Below are 16,344 nucleotides of genomic sequence, written 5' to 3' on the forward strand. Positions count from 1 at the left end.
TGCACACAATCATTTCATAATAATAATGTTCTTTTCTATATGGAACAACCGTGGTTATTTCTTATTACGCTTCACATTTGGTGTTTCTGCTGGAATGGTGCACTCATGACAGGCACTACTCGAACCTTCTTTTGAAGAAGAATTAAGGTCAGGGAACAATAATTTTCTCTTACTTGAACCGGCTCCAATAACGTATTCAGATCCTCTGGCTCCCAAATAAAAATTGGTTGCCCATGCACCAACTAATGGAATCTTTTCACGAGCTTTCCTGTTACACCAATTTCCCAATGGAATAATAGGTCGAACAATGAAACCAAATTTGTAAGCCATTTTAGACATGTCATAATACCAGGCCGCTGTTTTCACTTCTTCTCCTTCACTAATAATTTTCCATGCATTTTCAAAGGTTCGAGTGGGATATCTCTGATCACCAATCATTGAGAGAGTTCTAATAAGGAGTCTCCAGAATATTGGAGGATAATCATTGTCGTCAGCACCACCAGTCTCCATTAATTTTGCCTTCTTTTCAGCAACCTCAACAAATTTGTCAATAATTTTTCCAGCCATAATTTTTCTCAGGTTAACTGTAACCTCTGTCACTCGTTCAAAATTGGTAATTTCGCATGTTTGAATGCTATCTGCAAGCTCTTTCAACCCCCAATGTAAAAGAAGAGATTTGTGCTTGATATTACATTCATCCTTTTTCGCACACGTGAAATGAAAGTATACATGTTGGTTCATAGAGCCTCCTTTCTCATTCAAAATCCCACTTTCATAAAGAAGCTTTTTAAAAGTTGTATTTCGTTGAAAATCATCTCTAATGACGCTTAGATGAGCTTCTTGTTCAAGATGCAACTTGTCATATGCAGTCTTATATGCTTGCTGCGCAGCATTGTCAACGTTTTGCATATCATTGTAATATTCCTGATAACGCACAATCTCATCTTTGACAAGAGAGAGTTTTGTTTGGTGTTCGATTTTCTGCTTATTGAGTTGATATCGATTAATTTCAATCTCGTTTCGTTCATGACAATATTGATTCTTAAGTTGTAATTTTTGTGCATAGAGTTCTAATTTTCCATTCAAGCGAGGAGGTATGGTTTGAGCTTCTTGAGAAGTACTCCTTTTAAATACTCCAGAAAAAATTCCAAATAGAGAACTAAACGAATATGTTGCCTTCACAGTTGGAGTGGAGTTGTTTGATTCTTGCACTGTTGAAGTGTTTTCGTGCAAGAGATTCAAAGGAGGAGCCGATGGTTGTCGATCGTTCTGTAAAGCCCATGTCTTTGAATGTTCATTGAATTCTGTCGATTTAAGTTGTTGTAATTCTCTTTCAGCTGTTTCAATGAGTTGTGCTACTTTTTTGAATTTTTCATCCAACAATTTTTCCTCCATCTCTATAGATTTTAAGGATTTTTCCGCGTCCTCTTGATCTGCCTTTGCAAGCTCCAATGCTGATTTGACCTCAGCCAACTGTTGATGATACTCGACTAACTTGTACCGATCTGCCTCACGCTCAATTTGTTGACAAAACTTTTGATATTCGTCATCATATTCATCGATAAAGTTCACAACTACATGTATGGGAAGAATAGGCTCCTTGCCTGCAGGAAGTTTCGTTGTTTTCATCTGATGGATCAACTCTGTACGCAATTTAGCAGCTTCTTTCAACACGAGTAGCTCTCTCTCAATACAGTGTTGTGAGTTTTGTTTGACGTTTTGGACTTGCAATACAACCACAATCATGTTCGGCCTGTGATGTAGAATATCTTGTCGTGTTTGTTGAAAGGCGTCATCAGTTTCATTTAACTTCTTTTCGAATACTCCTCTCGAATCTATAAGGTTCAAGCCGTCGTGACACAAAGAGCTTGAATCGATACGATAATTATACTTCTCCACAGTACCAACTCCATATTTCTTGTCTAGCTCTTTATGATTCTTCGTTACAGGCTGTTGGGTTGGGTTAATGATGGATATCAACTGGCTGATAATACTTGTTTTTCCAGATTGTGGATTTCCCAAAAACACAGCACTTCTCTTATTTCCTAACTCACTGATAAAAACAAGCTCCTTGTTGAGTTGCACGAAATCTTGTTCTGTGAATACTTCGGCTTTAGGGTTCAAAGCTTGGTTGAGTTCGCGCCGTTCGTTTTCAGGTAAGTAAAACTTGACAATGTTTGAAAAGGGATTCGAGTTCATGGTTGTGGTGTAGTAGTTGTATGTTTTTTTTTTGTTTGACAAAAGAATGCCCAATGTTGCAGCAGTGTTAAATAGGTTCCAGTTGCTTGGACGTCTTGTAGACGTCAGTACTGTGCCAAAGGCTATAAAAGTCACAACAACATTCTTGCAGACGTCAGTAACTGATAAGCCAAAACAGCCAAAGACCAGATCGGTAGTTTGTCCAAGACGTCACGCTCACAAAAAAATGTCTCCACCCTCCATTCCAGAGTTGTGGCGTGGCTCCATCCTTTCCAAAGTATACGAAGACATTCGTGCAAGATTAAAAATCTACTTTCCATACGCTCTATACGCAAACAAACTTTGTTACAAATGTCCAATCTGTGAAGTGTCAACTACCAAGAAAGACAAACAGAAAAGGATCATGGATCATTTTCTTACCGCTCATTTGAGCGTGAATGAACAATGCAAGGAGTTTTCTTCAATGGTTTTTGATATCATTCAATGCTGCAATGAGGAAAATGAGAAGCATAGACATGTCAGATTTAAGCAGCTTTGCGAAAGGATGAAAGAGTCCAAAACAGTAACAGTCACTCCAACACAACAGTTACAGATGGATCAACTTGGGTACATGAGTTCAGATGATAATTTTCTTGCGGTAAATGTATCGACACAAAGTCAACACTCATCCATCGGCACTCCAAATCTAAACCTACCCACACATGCCAGTGATTCAGCACACTTTTTGCAAAATGGTGTTCTTCATGAACAATTCTCTACTTTTGTCCAATACAATGACATTAGCATCACAGACATCAACAATCGATTAGCAGTGATTGAACATTATCTTAATTGTACTTTACCTTTTCAACTGCAAGAGGAAATTCAACGCCTTATTAATGCTACACTTGATGTTCGTGCAGGTCAGGTCCACAACACGACCTCTCAACAAGAGGAAGAACAGCCAGTAATGAAGGAGGGTTTGGACGATGAATTTTCATCTTCGAATGGTATGGAATTTAACCTTGAATAAGATATGTCCAAATTGTTAGACTTCTAACTGTATTCTGTGTACATAATTTCCTTTAAACATATCTTTTTATGAATTTCTTTCGTTTTCTATAGGATCGTTTTTTAAACTCCAACAAAATTGGCGCTTCCACTTGTCACGAGTTCATTCATTTTGACTTTGAATTTTCAACGTTTGCAAAAGGTTGTTAGTTTTCTCCACTTTTTGTCAAAGCCTCCACAAACAAGCATTAAATGTTCGCTCCAATTTCCAAACTCGTGAGCATCCTCATGTTTTGGCACAAAACAGCAATTAGGATATTGTGTCACATCCATACATAAAATTCGTTCTCCAATCGAAAACTGAGAGACAGGCTTAAATGAAATGGTATCCCAGAATCGAATCGTTCCATCAAATCCACTAGATATAATAAATCTTCCACACGAAGGCTCATACATGATCGTGTTCATTAATTTGTAACTTGCAGGTATAGAATAGTATGGCTCTTGCCTAAAATGATCCGAGTTTGGATCTGTTTGTTTTGCTCCAGAATTTAAGCTATGCTTGACATATCTCAAATCCCATACGTCAATTAGCCCGTCTAAACCTCCAGTCACTAAATTCACTCCATTGTATGGGTTGAATGAACAATTAAGCACATCCTTGACATGATGCAGTAAATTGCATACTAATAAACCAGTTCTCAAATCCCATAACTTGACAACACCATTAAAATCTGTAGTACACAAAATTCCACCATCTGGATGATGATCTACTGCATACACTGGGCAGTAATGGCCTTCTTGAATATAGAGTGGCTGATAAGTGGACAAGTCCCACATACACCAAGTGTGGTCAGAGCTTGTGCTCACAAATTGTTGTCCATTGGGGTGAATGGAGAGCCTATTAATGACAGCAGTGTGAATGTCTCCAGCTTTGAGGTTCTCTCGTTTCAGAGCAGGCTCTTCAGAAGATGCAGAATTGTGATCGGTCATGTCATTAGACTCTGATTCCACAACGTTAAAAACTTGTGCTGGTTTTTCTGACTCATCTTCCATATTCCACAATTTGATGATTCGGTCAGCCGACGAGCTTAGAACGAATTCATTTCTCACTTGAAGACATGTCACTCTCTCGTCATGAGCATTGGTATAGGATCTAATTAAGGAACAGCTGTAGGATTCATCTTCATCCTGTAAGGGCATTTCTGGTTCTTTTTCATCAGTCTCATCCGTGATTGGCTCCTCTTCCTTAAAACATGGATTTGCAACTTGCCAAACTTTCATGTCACCAGACCAAGCTCCTGTTATGCATTTTCCAAAATCGTGACCTAGTATTTTAATTTGTGAAATCGGCCGTGAATCTCCAATCACAGAGGACACCATAGATAATCGCTTTTGAACATTGTCCATGAGTCTGTTTTTTCGATCGACCAATTGTGCAGCAATTCCTGGTTTTGAGGTATGTTGTCCCATTTTATCTTTTTTCACAACATCCACAAACTCACGAATTGTCTCCAATCGTTGCTGTGCTGATTGTAATGAATACATGGCAATGCTTTCTCGTACACTTGCAAGATTTGTATTTGATGCTTCAAAAGTAAAATATTGTTGAGTAATATCTTCTTTTTCTTCCAACTCATCGACCATTTCCTCTTGCTCTTCTTGTAATTGATTTTTCGCCAAAGTTGAAATTAAATCTTGTCGTCCTTTGGCTATTAATTCTCTTTGGAAATCAGCCATTAATTCCGATCCATGTCCAGTGTAATCTTCACGTTCATCCATTCTTCGTTCGTCCTCATTCCGTTCCTCTTCCTCTCTAAGCCTCTGAATGACCACCAGTCGCTTCAATCGTTCTCTTCGTTCGGGAGGTCCTTCTCCGAACATGGTTATGGGCTCTCCCATCTCTCTCAACTTGATTCTCACATCCCGATCCAATGTAGGTATTTTGAATTCTGCATTAAAATTCGGAGAGAGTAAGACCAGTTGAATGCGTTGTTCATCCGGAAGAAATTGGTGCTGAGAGGGGGCAAGCATTTTTTTTTTGTTTTGAAAAATTCACCCCAACTTCAAGAAGAAAAAAACTCGCCAAAAGTCTTCACGACCACATGTGTTCTTTTACAAAGAGTCATCAGTGTTGAGATCTGAATGGAATGAAACGGCCATGTCGCACAACTTGGTAGTGACTGGTCTCCGCAACAAATTCGTGAAACGTTTTGTATGAACTGTGCTCACCTTAACATTGTTGTACACCACCACATGCCAAAGACCTTTCTCCTGAATCTTGTCCTCACATTCTGGACATGCACCTTCTTCACGGCAAGCAAAAACAATTTTAGAAAGGGCTGCGAGGGCCTTTCCTGCCAAATCAGCTTTTTCATTTTGTAGCACAATGTCACACAGCACCTCAATGCAATGGCTCTGCTGTTCAATCATATAAACAATCTGACTATTGTTGCCTCTATTCATTGCATGTACAAATACCCAAATTGCTTGTTTTTTTAATTCTGTCTCTGTTGAATTCTCAATCATTCGAATTATTTCAAGCATAATATTGGCTTTGATGACATCCTGTACGTGATCCTCATTAACACAAGTAATATTTGAAAGAACCCAACATGTTTTTTTCTGAATCCAGACGAGAGAGTCTGAAAGCAATGTACGAAGAGGAGCCAACGCTCCACTGTCAATAATTACTTGTGTGAAATGAGAGGCATCTCCAGCAGCAATGTTTCCAATGGCTTGCAACGCTTGCACAACCACATCTTTGGATGGATGCGACAACAGTCCAGCCAATTTTGTCACAGCAGTGGTCTGAACCACTCTCTCAACATATTCGATAGGACCGAATGGATTACATAAACAAGCAAGTGCCACACAAGCATTAGCCACTACTTCCTCATCTGTATGATACAATAAACGAACCAACATTGGAATGGCACTGGAAATCACCTCTAACGAAGGAACTGGTTGGCATCTACATAAATTACACAGCAAAAAAGAACATGTCCTGATCAAGCCTAAATGATTGACATGATTCTCCATGCATTTCAATAGCGGTTCTAAAACTCTCTCACGCAACACACAATCACGTGCTCGTAGACCATCTCCTGCAATATTTCCCAATGTCCATATGGCATGTTCTTGAACCTCTTCATTGGAGCTTGAAATTAATCGTATTAACCAAGGTAAAGCTCCTAATTCTAAAATATATTGAACATGTTCCGAAGTACCATCCGTAACACAGATGAGAGCCCAAGCAGCTTCCGATTGAAGTTGAGGCTCATCATCATGTTGAAGAAATTCTACAAATTTTGAAATGGCTCCCAACTCGATGAGGTCATCCACTGGAACAAGTTCGTCATTGAGCAGTGTTGTAAAATAGATCAAGGCTTCGTATCGGAGTTGGTCATTGCAAGAGAAGAGAGCAGAATATCGATCAGCAATGAGTGTTGGATCGCAACAAGATTCCGACATGGTTGTCAATGAGCAAATGTCAAATATTTTTTTTTAAGATTCTAATTTTGGTATTTGTGTGAACTCTGGTCTATTCAAACATTTCAGTGAGAGTAAACTATCTTGAACATGTTTGGTTTTCTACTAATCGTTGAGGGTCAACAATGTGTTCGCAAATTTTCAAGCAAAGTACTTTATGTAACCTCTAAACGTGAAAATGTCAAATTTCACATTTTTCACTTTCCTAGTTGCACGATTTTTAATTCCTCCTCTTTCACGCTCTTCAATCATCCATTCCTTACAGGATCCTACATTTCATTGACTGCCATTGGGTCAATCTATCATTAAAGCAAGGAAAACAAATATACTGACTATGTGGATAAGAAGCATGTGTGTCCTTTCACGAAAAGTCAATGCTTTACAATGCCAGGTGTGAAAGGCATTAACACTTCAAGTCCAAACCACACTTCAAATCTGAGAGAAGTTGTTATTGATTTATTTTCATGATGAAGAGGGTCTTCAATCGCTTCAAACGAATTCGACTCTCCTCCACAACAAGGTGGCACTTCAAATTTGGAATCTGACGAAGAAGGAATGGATGAAGTATTGTCCAATGATGACGAAGACTACGAAGACATTTGAATGGATGGAGGAACTATTCGTCTCCCAGTGTTCACTTTGACATTAAATGTTGTCTGCGTATGGTTTTAATAATCATTTTTTATCTTAAGTGCCAGTGTATTGTATTAAAGGTCACAATCTTCTCCAATCTATTGCCATTTCCATTTCAAAAAACTAAGATAGGTGTTTCAAATGTCAGAAGGAAGGATTAGTGTTGTTTTGCCAGAATGACTTTAGTGCAGCGTACGGGTCAGTGCCATTCCTTATCTGATAAACAATGGTCTTGAAATTAAGTTCATCGAACTGCCGCCAAAAATTTCTTGCTTCTCTTGCTTTGTCAAATTCATTTCTAGAAACGGAATGAAATTTTTTGCTAGAAGCCCAATAACAAAATGTCTTCAATAACGATTCACAATCATATTTTGTTTTGTAAGATTTGAAACCATGAGGATGAACAATACATTCTAAATATTCATCTGCGCAAAATGAAACTGTTCCGGCAAACTGTGTCATTTCGTCAGCTTTACATGCAAAGCCCCAATCAATAAATATTAATTTTCCATCATTTCCATTCTTCATAATGTTATCAGGTCTAATATCTCTGTGGCAAATTCCCCTTGAATGAACCTTTTGCAATAAGTCTATTAAGTCCAAACATTCTTGTTTGGTTGGGGTATCTGTATCTTCTATGCAATTAAATTTTTCCATTTGTAAAACTCCTTCACATAGTTTTTCTACTTGAGGGACATCAATATTATAGCTTTTGAGAGTATTCAACGTTTGATATTCGTTCTCAAACAAATTAGTATAAACGGGCGTTTTACATATTTTAGCAACCCTTTCATCAGGTACTTCAAAAACCAAAGAAGTATAGCCATCCGAAAGGAAGGATGTTAAATTGATTACTGTTGACGGATAAAACCCAATACTATCCACCTTGTCAATGGAAGTATTAAGTAAAGAATAAAGTGTTTGAAGACCAAGAGTTGCCATATTATTGGTGGGTTTGAAATCTATCGGTTTTGAATGTTGAAATGTAACAATATCATCATTGATCTCAGCTTTTAGGAATATAATTGATGTGTAATTTGTAATGAATCCGTAATTACATTTTCTGTAATGTTTTTGAGCAATGAGAAGTGTTTGTAAATATGAAATCATTTGGCCCAGACTGCTTGGTTTTTCGATACTTTTACCACGAGCTTTGATGTCACCAACAATATTTGCAATTTTAGTTAGTAATGAGTGATTAGATGTTTCTAGTAAGGTATAATTTTTGTAGTAGAAAGTGAAATCTGGTGCTTGAGATGTGCTGCTATCAAGTTGAGCTGATAAATATTGTTTTTGGCTTGTGTCAATTACCTTCAAATCATTTTGTGCCATTTTTTCGAGGATTGTGCTCATTGTGTTATGGACCTCACTCTCCGCTGAACTGTTTATAGGTGTGAAAAGGTTTAATATATCATCATTAACCTGGCTATGGGTAATCCAGTTCTTGAGTTCCATTTCATCGACAACAGTAATGTGGTGTTGGTTTTTTTCTGAATTATAAATACTAGCATATGAGTGAGTTGATAGGTTGGATGTAGATTTGTGAGTTAATTGTAATTGTTTAGTTTTTTCTTGTTCACGTTTTGTTTTTTCTACCTCCTGCTTTGTTTTTTCTTTTTCTGTTTCTATTTCGCGTTTTGTTTTTTCTTCCTCCTGTTTTGTTTTTTCTTCCTCCTGTTTTGTTTTTTCTTTTTCTGTTTCTATTTCACGTTTTGTTTTTTCTTTTTCTGTTTCTAGTTTACGTTTTGTTTTTTCTTCCTCCTGTTTTGTTTTTTCTTTCTCCAGCAATAGTTGATATTTCATTTTCTTTAGTTTGTGTGAGGTAGAATTCTCATTCTCTTTTCGTTTTTTTGGGGATGAAGATGATGCTGAAGGTGATGTTGGTGATAATGCTGACGATGATGATTCTGGTGAAGATGATGATTCCGGTGAAGGCGATGATAGCGGTTCGGACATTGTTGAGTATTAAATTTTTTTTTCAAGGTATTTTTAGCTGCTTGCTGAGTGTGGCATGGCTGTTATGGGAAGGCATTTCATTCAACAATTTTTAAAACCTTGAATACACATTGATTTCATCATAAAACGAAAGAATTTATAAAATCTAGTTTTCAGCGGAAAACAAAGTAAAACGAAAGCGGTTTCGTCTGTTTTCCACGAACGGAATGGCCTCTCCTCGGCTCGGAAATGTTGCAAGGCACTTTGAGAGCCACTCCTTGAACCCTGTCGTCATTTAACAGTGCACGAGTGATTTGTTTCACACTGGCTGCGGATTTGTCAGGGCCCTCCCTATCCATGACATGGCTTTTAGAAATCCCTCTTCCATGCAACATGTTTATCAAAAACAATTCTATCAACATTCCTTCAAATATGAAGATGCATTGCAAGGTCTTCAATTAGTGTTATTATTGGTCGATAAAAGTGGATCTTTGACTTTGGTGAAGATACTACTGGTCAAGGAAGATTGAATGGCATGATTCACCTTCAACAATGGACTCGATTTGATTTATAAGAAGTTCTTTCTGATCCAACTGGAAATCGAGTCAATGTCTTGTTTATTCGACATGGAGATGACATTTAGGCAATTCTGGAAACATTTGGATGATTGTGACACGATTGGACAAAATGTAGATACGAAGAGTGATAACGCAGTTAAGAATGTGCTTTTGAATGCTTTTTATGAACGTTAAGACTATCAGTTCTACCATTTTATATGAGTAAACAGAATTCTTCTAACGTATCATGTTTTCTGCCATGAGCTCTCGACCATAACTCATACACACTGCAAGTCGTGTTAAAATTGATTTTCAGCCTGCTGAAATCTCTGGAGGTAACAGCTGCTTGAGAAGATCAAGATTTGACAACTACAGATCTACTCTTGATCTGTATTTAATTTGTTGATGCCCAAATAAATGTTATTGAGGTTAAGAGTTGAAAATTCATCCATGGACAGAGAAGTTTGTCAATCTTTGGTTAAACGAAAATGTTTAATTTTCATCATGATTCAACAATTCAAACAAGGTAATGGATGTTCTAATTTTTCTATTGGGGACAATAGTGCTGGCAGTTGATTTGGTTTTTGGAGTTTCTATAGCGCCTATGGTTGGAAGCGATGGAGTTGAATGTAGCAAATGGTCATTTCGTGCTTGTGGTTGAATGGGAGCAGAGATTGAGCTTGCTTGATATTGGGTTCGAATGGTCATTCCTGAAAGATTGGCCTCACTGCGACATGAAATAATGTCACTTGTCGTCCTAACTTTTGGGTGTTCGTGATGACGATATTTTGGAAGTGAACTGTTAGCACTTGGAATACTTTCCATATCTTCTCGATAACAAACATCTAAATGACATGCATATTGAGGTTTCTTTTGAAATCGACGGGATGTCGACTTGACCATCTGCTTTTGATTCATTCTTTGAAGATTTTGTATTCTTCTCTGAAGGCTTAATCCCATCGGTTGAGAGTATTCAACAGAAGGTAATCGCTGTCTTTGATTCATTGGATGCCTTTGAGTTGAGACGGAGGTTACCTCTTGTGCATGCATTTTCTGAGAAGAATGAGAGACATTGGATTTGTGCACGACATGTGGCACATGTGGTGTGTTTGGTTGTAATAACGCAGGAAGTGGCATGATGCTTCTTCGAGAAGAGAGTGGGACAGTAATTGGCATGTTGAAATGTTGAGATAAATCCACAGAACCATCAAAAGGATCTTTGGTAGAGTTACTTTCATCGTCTGTGTAATAGGAAATCATGGAGAGAGGTTTATGCCTTTTACCAATCTTGTGGTTGCTTTGATTGGGTACAAACGTGACATGGCAGAATTTCATTGTACTAGTATTGCAACGCGAAAACTATGTTTTTTTTTGTATAGGCCATGAATCACGTGGTTTGTGCATGGTTTAAAAGGTGCCGTTCATGAATGAGGGTTGACCCCATCCTGAAATGGAGATTGAATAATGGTGGCAAGAATCCATGCAAACGTAAAATGGGCCTCTCGAAGGTACTGTCACTATGGTCAAAATCATGCGGATCTTGCTAAAAAAAAGGCAATAGCAAAGTTGGATTCTTTTTTACAAAATACCAAAAGAGACAGAAGGCCGAAGGTTGCAAGATTTCGAATTTATTTAACCATGACACAATCGTTTTAGTGTGACACCACAACCCAAAAAGTAGAAATGTCATCTAACGATGTTATGGTGATGTCTTGCATGCTTCATTATTTGGATGTCTCATTCTTGAGCTCTTTATAAAAATTAAGAAGTGCTTTCCATTTTAATTGCACAAGCGTGACCATGGATTATCTCTGAAAATGCTGCCTTTATTCGTGCATTTACAGTTCATCCATTGAATATAGAACCCACACTCAGGCGTTAAGGAGCTCTTGAATAGAGATGGAGGTTCTCACTTTCTTCGTTGTTGTTGCAGTTTCAGAATGTTGTGTTGTGCAAGAGTTGCTGGGCGGCAAATGAGGTATATGAGGTATGGTCGAGCGTTTGTGATGAGCATCCTTCTTGTGTGTATGCACTTGAGTTGTGACCTCTCGTGGTTGGTTGTTATTATTGTACAGTTGAACAAAGTATGCAGTGCTGAACTGCTCAATACTTCGTTGGGAGGAGCATATTTGTGAAGAACTCTTGCATGATGTCTTTTTTTGAATACCTTTTGGCTTGACCTCATCTTGGGTCGTTGGTTGTGGTTTTGCCCTTCTGCTCGTTGTTGGTGAGAACTGTTTGGTATGAATTCGAATATTTGGAATTGCATGTATATTGAAATGTTTGGACATATCGACCGAGCCATCGAAAGGATTTGTAGTTGTGGATTCACATCCATGTTCGTTTGAAGTGTCCGAAGTGGAGCAATATGAAATCATGGTGAGGTTCTTGCTCTCCATGTTGGCCCTTGCGTTTTCCAAAGGAAACCCGTTGTTTGCATGATGCTGTGGCACGAAGGAGACAATGGTAATTTTCATTGTTTGGGGTTTGATTGAAGATAATTGTTTTTTCAAAATTATCTGTGTTTCGAAAGATAATTTCAATAATTGTCCTTTAGGAGAGGGAGTATAAAATTGATAGCCATGTGCACGATTTCAATGGGTCACTGCCTATTTTGTTCGTCATGGTTACAGATTTGAATGGTGTCCTAAATTTCGAATCAAACTTGTGTAAAAAAAGAAACGTGTCCAACCATTCTTGTGGCAAGGGTTATTTGTTTGCATCTCGCGAGTTGTTGATACCATTTTCGTATTCGCCTCGTTGAGAAAAAAGTAATAAATAATCTTGACCTCTTTAGAATTGGCATGTCATTCACTATTGAAGAAATCCAGAGACTGGATCCGCGGAAAGAGTTAGAGCATAAAATTTAAAGTCGCCAAACTCTGTCTTCGCAAAATTGTCATTAACTGATGCATTAATTCTTGTTTCAAAATTTAACCACGATTGTTGGGCCCAACTGCTGCGGCAGTCTGTCTAAATCCCAAGATGGCTACCTCTCACAACACATCACACGACGAAACATCTCTCGCATCTCTTACTAATACTGATACTTGCAAGAAGGCTCCTCCTCGTTACAGTATTTTTTTCAAACCCTTTTTGCAATAACCGAAAAACTGTAAATTTGACGGACCCTCACCGTTTGTATCATCATCATCATGGCAACTACAACTATGGGAGCTCCTGCTGGCTCATCATCGGGAAACACACTCTCATCGCTTTCAACCTTGAGCAAGGCAAGGAAAAAGGGGTTGGAATTTAATGAGGTAAAAGGTGGGTTTAAAGCTCATGGAGGGAATCATAATAATTTAATGAATGAATGGACGATCATCATCATGATATGTTGTTATCAATTTCTATTTGAATTATTTGGAATATGAATATTGAATATTGAATATCACTTGTTATTATTTCCGAAATTGAAATTTATATCTGCAACAACAATTCCAGTTTGTCGAGGCTATCAAAACAAAATGGGAACAATTGATACAAACACAGCAAACGTTGGAGGAAGTATAATGATCAATCAAATTAAGAAAAATCACACAGTAAATATGATGTCAATGAAAAAGAGGGTTGACAATGACTTACCGTGGTCCTACAAATATTCCAAGAATTTCAATGTTGCTCGGGTGAGCCCTCCCAAAAAGATCAAATCATTGGCTCCTCTGAAAGAAATTCGAAGTTCCCCTACCAACAAACAACCTCATTCAGCACGAGAATACACATCCAAAGGAAGCAAATTAGATTTAAAGTAAGTTGTGGAGATATGTTCCAAGTCCAACAAACATGGATCTCATGGATGTCACTCGTCTTAATTATTACCAACCTTTTCTATAATATAATTAACAATCATAATCAGTAAGGACCATAAAATTGATCCAACTCAAGATATTGAGGATCCAGAGGATCAAGAAATATATGAAAAATTTTTAGACATGCTGAGGAGAAGAAAAACCATTGAGCTCGCACGAAGAATTGCTTCCTCTGTATTTTTAGAGGCAGAGGAACAAATGCTTCTGAATGCCTACAGTGGAGTGCCACAGTATGTGGAAGGTTTCATCTCAACTACTTGCAGTTCTGATCCATCTAAAGAAGAAGAGGTTGATGAAAATTTTGGAGAAGTTGAGGAAGCATCTTTCAACTCTGAATCCCACGAAGAAGTTCAGAATGGTAATATTCATTCCCACACTCCAATCGAAGAAAATTCCAAAGATGAATAAGCGTTGGCAACCGTGTGACCATGTCGCAAACGCGCATCCATCCTGTTAAATAATCATATCATACGTTCACCAGTAAATGAATACTATTTGGACCTAATCATCCGAAGAGACATTATTAAAATCCCAATCCAGATATCTCCAAAACTCATAAAAAAATATTAAGGCTCATCAACAAAGACCATCATTCATTGTCTTTCATATTGTGCCAAGGACATCAACAACAAACATCGGTAACGTTAAAGACGTTCTTCACCCATTCTCATCATCATTATACAGAAAATTGTTGTTGAAAACAAAAGAATGATCATCCATGATGACCATCAAAACCACAACAACTCCGAGCAACAACAGCAATAATAACTCGTATAAACGCAACTATGCACAGGGAGTATTTAGGAGCTCTGGAAGTAGTCAAGACTTGTTTAAAGACTCGTCAAAATGTAGCGTAACTCTTCCTGCAATTTCTTCACCAGCTTCCAAGCGCCTTAGTACAAGCACAGCTGCAGCCTCTACAAGAAACAAACGTGCTAGTATTGGAAATAGTGCGGCAACGAGTGGTACTATTTCCAATAATGTTTGTTCTTATAGCGTTGCATATAACAGCAGTGCCCAATCATCCCGAACCACCAGCAGAGGGAGTAGAGAGGATTCAACTCCATCAAGTGGAAGGAACAGTGAGGAATTGAATGGTGCCGAACTAGATCAAGAAACAGTGTTGCAACTCGATGACGATACGCTTCAATTCATTTCTCTCATGAAAAGGGATATGACTGTTCTTCATAAAAAACTGAATGATTTCAAGGGAGACGAGAGGGGGCAACGAATGACCTTGGATGACTTTTCCAATATGTCACAATGTATTTTCCATCATGATTGCTTCAAAACAAAATATTACCTGTTGGAGATGTTTCTTGAGAAAATTGTCGAAATGCAATATCATCTTCTGCAAAAAACTGATCGGGTAAGTTGAAAACAATCAATGATTTCTATGAATTTCTTGGTGCTCATCATTTACATAGCTCATCCCAGTTTCTAAACGATTCAAAGTGAACAACAACAATCCAAGTATTTCTTCGAAATTGCAAAAATTCATAGAAGTGGCTGATAGAATTGTGGATGTCGTTGATCAGTCCAGAAATTCTTTCAAAGTTCAAACTCTTCAAAAAGAAACTCAGACTGGCACTGTTGAACTCATTCACAAAAAATCCAATTCAGATTCTCTTCTGACGTCTTCAGTTGACTCGAACGGCATGGCTAATGAGAAAGAATTATTGAGAAAACAAAAGCATGAATTGGAAGAGCAAACTTCAAGTTTGAGCACAAGTGTTTCCAATCTAACAGAAAAGTTAATGCAAACAATGTTGGAAAAATCATCACTCGAAGAAAAGTTAAAAACCATGTCCTTGAAATATGAGTCGACAATTTCCAATCTCAACTCTCAAATTGAAAGTCTTAAAACAAGTATTGCATCCATGTCTACTGAAAAATCATCTTTGGCAGAAAAATTAAATACTCAACAAGTTGCTTTAAATGAAACAGTGAGTGACTTGAACCTGCAAATACGGAAAGGAATGGAACGTATTCAGTACTTGGAAGAAACTATCAGTGGGAAGGATAAGGAATTGGAAATTCTCAGAAAAGAAACTGAGCTCATGAGAAAAGATGACCATCTTCAGGAGAAGTATTCCAATCTTGTAAAGTATAACACACAGCTAGAAATAGACTACAAAGAGCTAATGGAAGAATGTAACCTTGTGAAAGAATCATCCTCCAAAAATGAGGCTCTCTATGAGAATGCAATGGAAACTCTTCACGAAATGCAAGAATCACAAAAGCGCCTCACCCAAGAATTGTCATTGAAAAATGACACTAAAAAGCTTCAATACAAGCTCGAGATGGCAGAAAAAATAGCCATGCAAAAGGAATTTCAGTATGAAGAGTTGGTTAAGGAGTATCAAATTCTTTCGATCGAGCTCGGCATCCATCAAAAGCAAAATGAAAATCTTAAAGATCAGATTAAAGTCATGCAAAAAGAGAACCAACGTCTAAGTAAGCAAGATCAAATAGAAAGTGATTCAAAGCAAGAAATTGCCCTTGCCAGAAAGGAGTGTGATGACAAGGTAAAATCATTGAATGAAAAAATCAAGGAGCTGCAATTTAACCATGTCATGCAGTTGCAATCTCTCAATGACACGTTCATACAGGAACGAAAAATGATGCAAAGAAAGGCTGACAAATTCAAACAGAGATGTGATTTGTTAGAGGCCAGACTTAATGAGCTAGAGCAGCAAAAATAGTGGAAAATATCTGAATAGAGA

General features: G+C 37.8%; 9 protein-coding genes across 9 annotated transcripts; 3 read left to right on the forward strand and 6 right to left on the reverse strand.

The window, feature by feature from the left end:
• Nucleotides 1-54: 54 nt before the first annotated feature.
• On the reverse strand, nucleotides 55-2,199 carry C9374_008763 (uncharacterized protein; the record flags this gene model as incomplete). The annotated part of the gene is made up of 1 exon (XM_044698875.1): nucleotides 55-2,199. One exon carries the CDS (start codon nucleotides 2,197-2,199, stop codon nucleotides 55-57), a length of 2,145 nt encoding a protein of 714 aa, XP_044545403.1.
• Nucleotides 2,200-2,425: 226 nt separating this feature from the next.
• Nucleotides 2,426-3,211, forward strand: C9374_008764 (uncharacterized protein; the record flags this gene model as incomplete). The annotated part of the gene is made up of 1 exon (XM_044698876.1): nucleotides 2,426-3,211. The coding sequence occupies one exon, from the start codon at nucleotides 2,426-2,428 to the stop codon at nucleotides 3,209-3,211; it is 786 nt and encodes a 261-aa protein (XP_044545404.1).
• Nucleotides 3,212-3,375: 164 nt separating this feature from the next.
• Nucleotides 3,376-5,223, reverse strand: C9374_008765 (uncharacterized protein; the record flags this gene model as incomplete). The annotated part of the gene is made up of 1 exon (XM_044698877.1): nucleotides 3,376-5,223. One exon carries the CDS (start codon nucleotides 5,221-5,223, stop codon nucleotides 3,376-3,378), a length of 1,848 nt encoding a protein of 615 aa, XP_044545405.1.
• Nucleotides 5,224-5,304: 81 nt separating this feature from the next.
• C9374_008766 (uncharacterized protein) lies at nucleotides 5,305-6,663 on the reverse strand (the record flags this gene model as incomplete). The annotated part of the gene is made up of 1 exon (XM_044698878.1): nucleotides 5,305-6,663. One exon carries the CDS (start codon nucleotides 6,661-6,663, stop codon nucleotides 5,305-5,307), a length of 1,359 nt encoding a protein of 452 aa, XP_044545406.1.
• Nucleotides 6,664-7,458: 795 nt separating this feature from the next.
• C9374_008767 (uncharacterized protein) lies at nucleotides 7,459-9,270 on the reverse strand (the record flags this gene model as incomplete). Its single annotated transcript, XM_044698879.1, has 1 exon — nucleotides 7,459-9,270. One exon carries the CDS (start codon nucleotides 9,268-9,270, stop codon nucleotides 7,459-7,461), a length of 1,812 nt encoding a protein of 603 aa, XP_044545407.1.
• Nucleotides 9,271-10,298: 1,028 nt separating this feature from the next.
• On the reverse strand, nucleotides 10,299-11,141 carry C9374_008768 (uncharacterized protein; the record flags this gene model as incomplete). The annotated part of the gene is made up of 1 exon (XM_044698880.1): nucleotides 10,299-11,141. One exon carries the CDS (start codon nucleotides 11,139-11,141, stop codon nucleotides 10,299-10,301), a length of 843 nt encoding a protein of 280 aa, XP_044545408.1.
• Nucleotides 11,142-11,677: 536 nt separating this feature from the next.
• C9374_008769 (uncharacterized protein) lies at nucleotides 11,678-12,184 on the reverse strand (the record flags this gene model as incomplete). The annotated part of the gene is made up of 1 exon (XM_044698881.1): nucleotides 11,678-12,184. The coding sequence occupies one exon, from the start codon at nucleotides 12,182-12,184 to the stop codon at nucleotides 11,678-11,680; it is 507 nt and encodes a 168-aa protein (XP_044545409.1).
• A 777-nt stretch (nucleotides 12,185-12,961) lies between these two features.
• C9374_008770 (uncharacterized protein) lies at nucleotides 12,962-14,026 on the forward strand (the record flags this gene model as incomplete). Its single annotated transcript, XM_044698883.1, has 3 exons — nucleotides 12,962-13,076; nucleotides 13,254-13,557; nucleotides 13,666-14,026. The coding sequence occupies 3 exons, from the start codon at nucleotides 12,962-12,964 to the stop codon at nucleotides 14,024-14,026; spliced, it is 780 nt and encodes a 259-aa protein (XP_044545410.1).
• A 310-nt stretch (nucleotides 14,027-14,336) lies between these two features.
• On the forward strand, nucleotides 14,337-16,323 carry C9374_008771 (uncharacterized protein; the record flags this gene model as incomplete). The annotated part of the gene is made up of 2 exons (XM_044698884.1): nucleotides 14,337-14,987; nucleotides 15,046-16,323. 2 exons carry the CDS (start codon nucleotides 14,337-14,339, stop codon nucleotides 16,321-16,323), a joined length of 1,929 nt encoding a protein of 642 aa, XP_044545411.1.
• Nucleotides 16,324-16,344: the final 21 nt, after the last annotated feature.

Source organism: Naegleria lovaniensis, assembly GCF_003324165.1.
Source record: "Naegleria lovaniensis strain ATCC 30569 chromosome Unknown tig034, whole genome shotgun sequence".
In the NCBI taxonomy this organism is placed as follows: Eukaryota; Heterolobosea; class Eutetramitea; order Acrasida; family Naegleriidae; genus Naegleria; species Naegleria lovaniensis.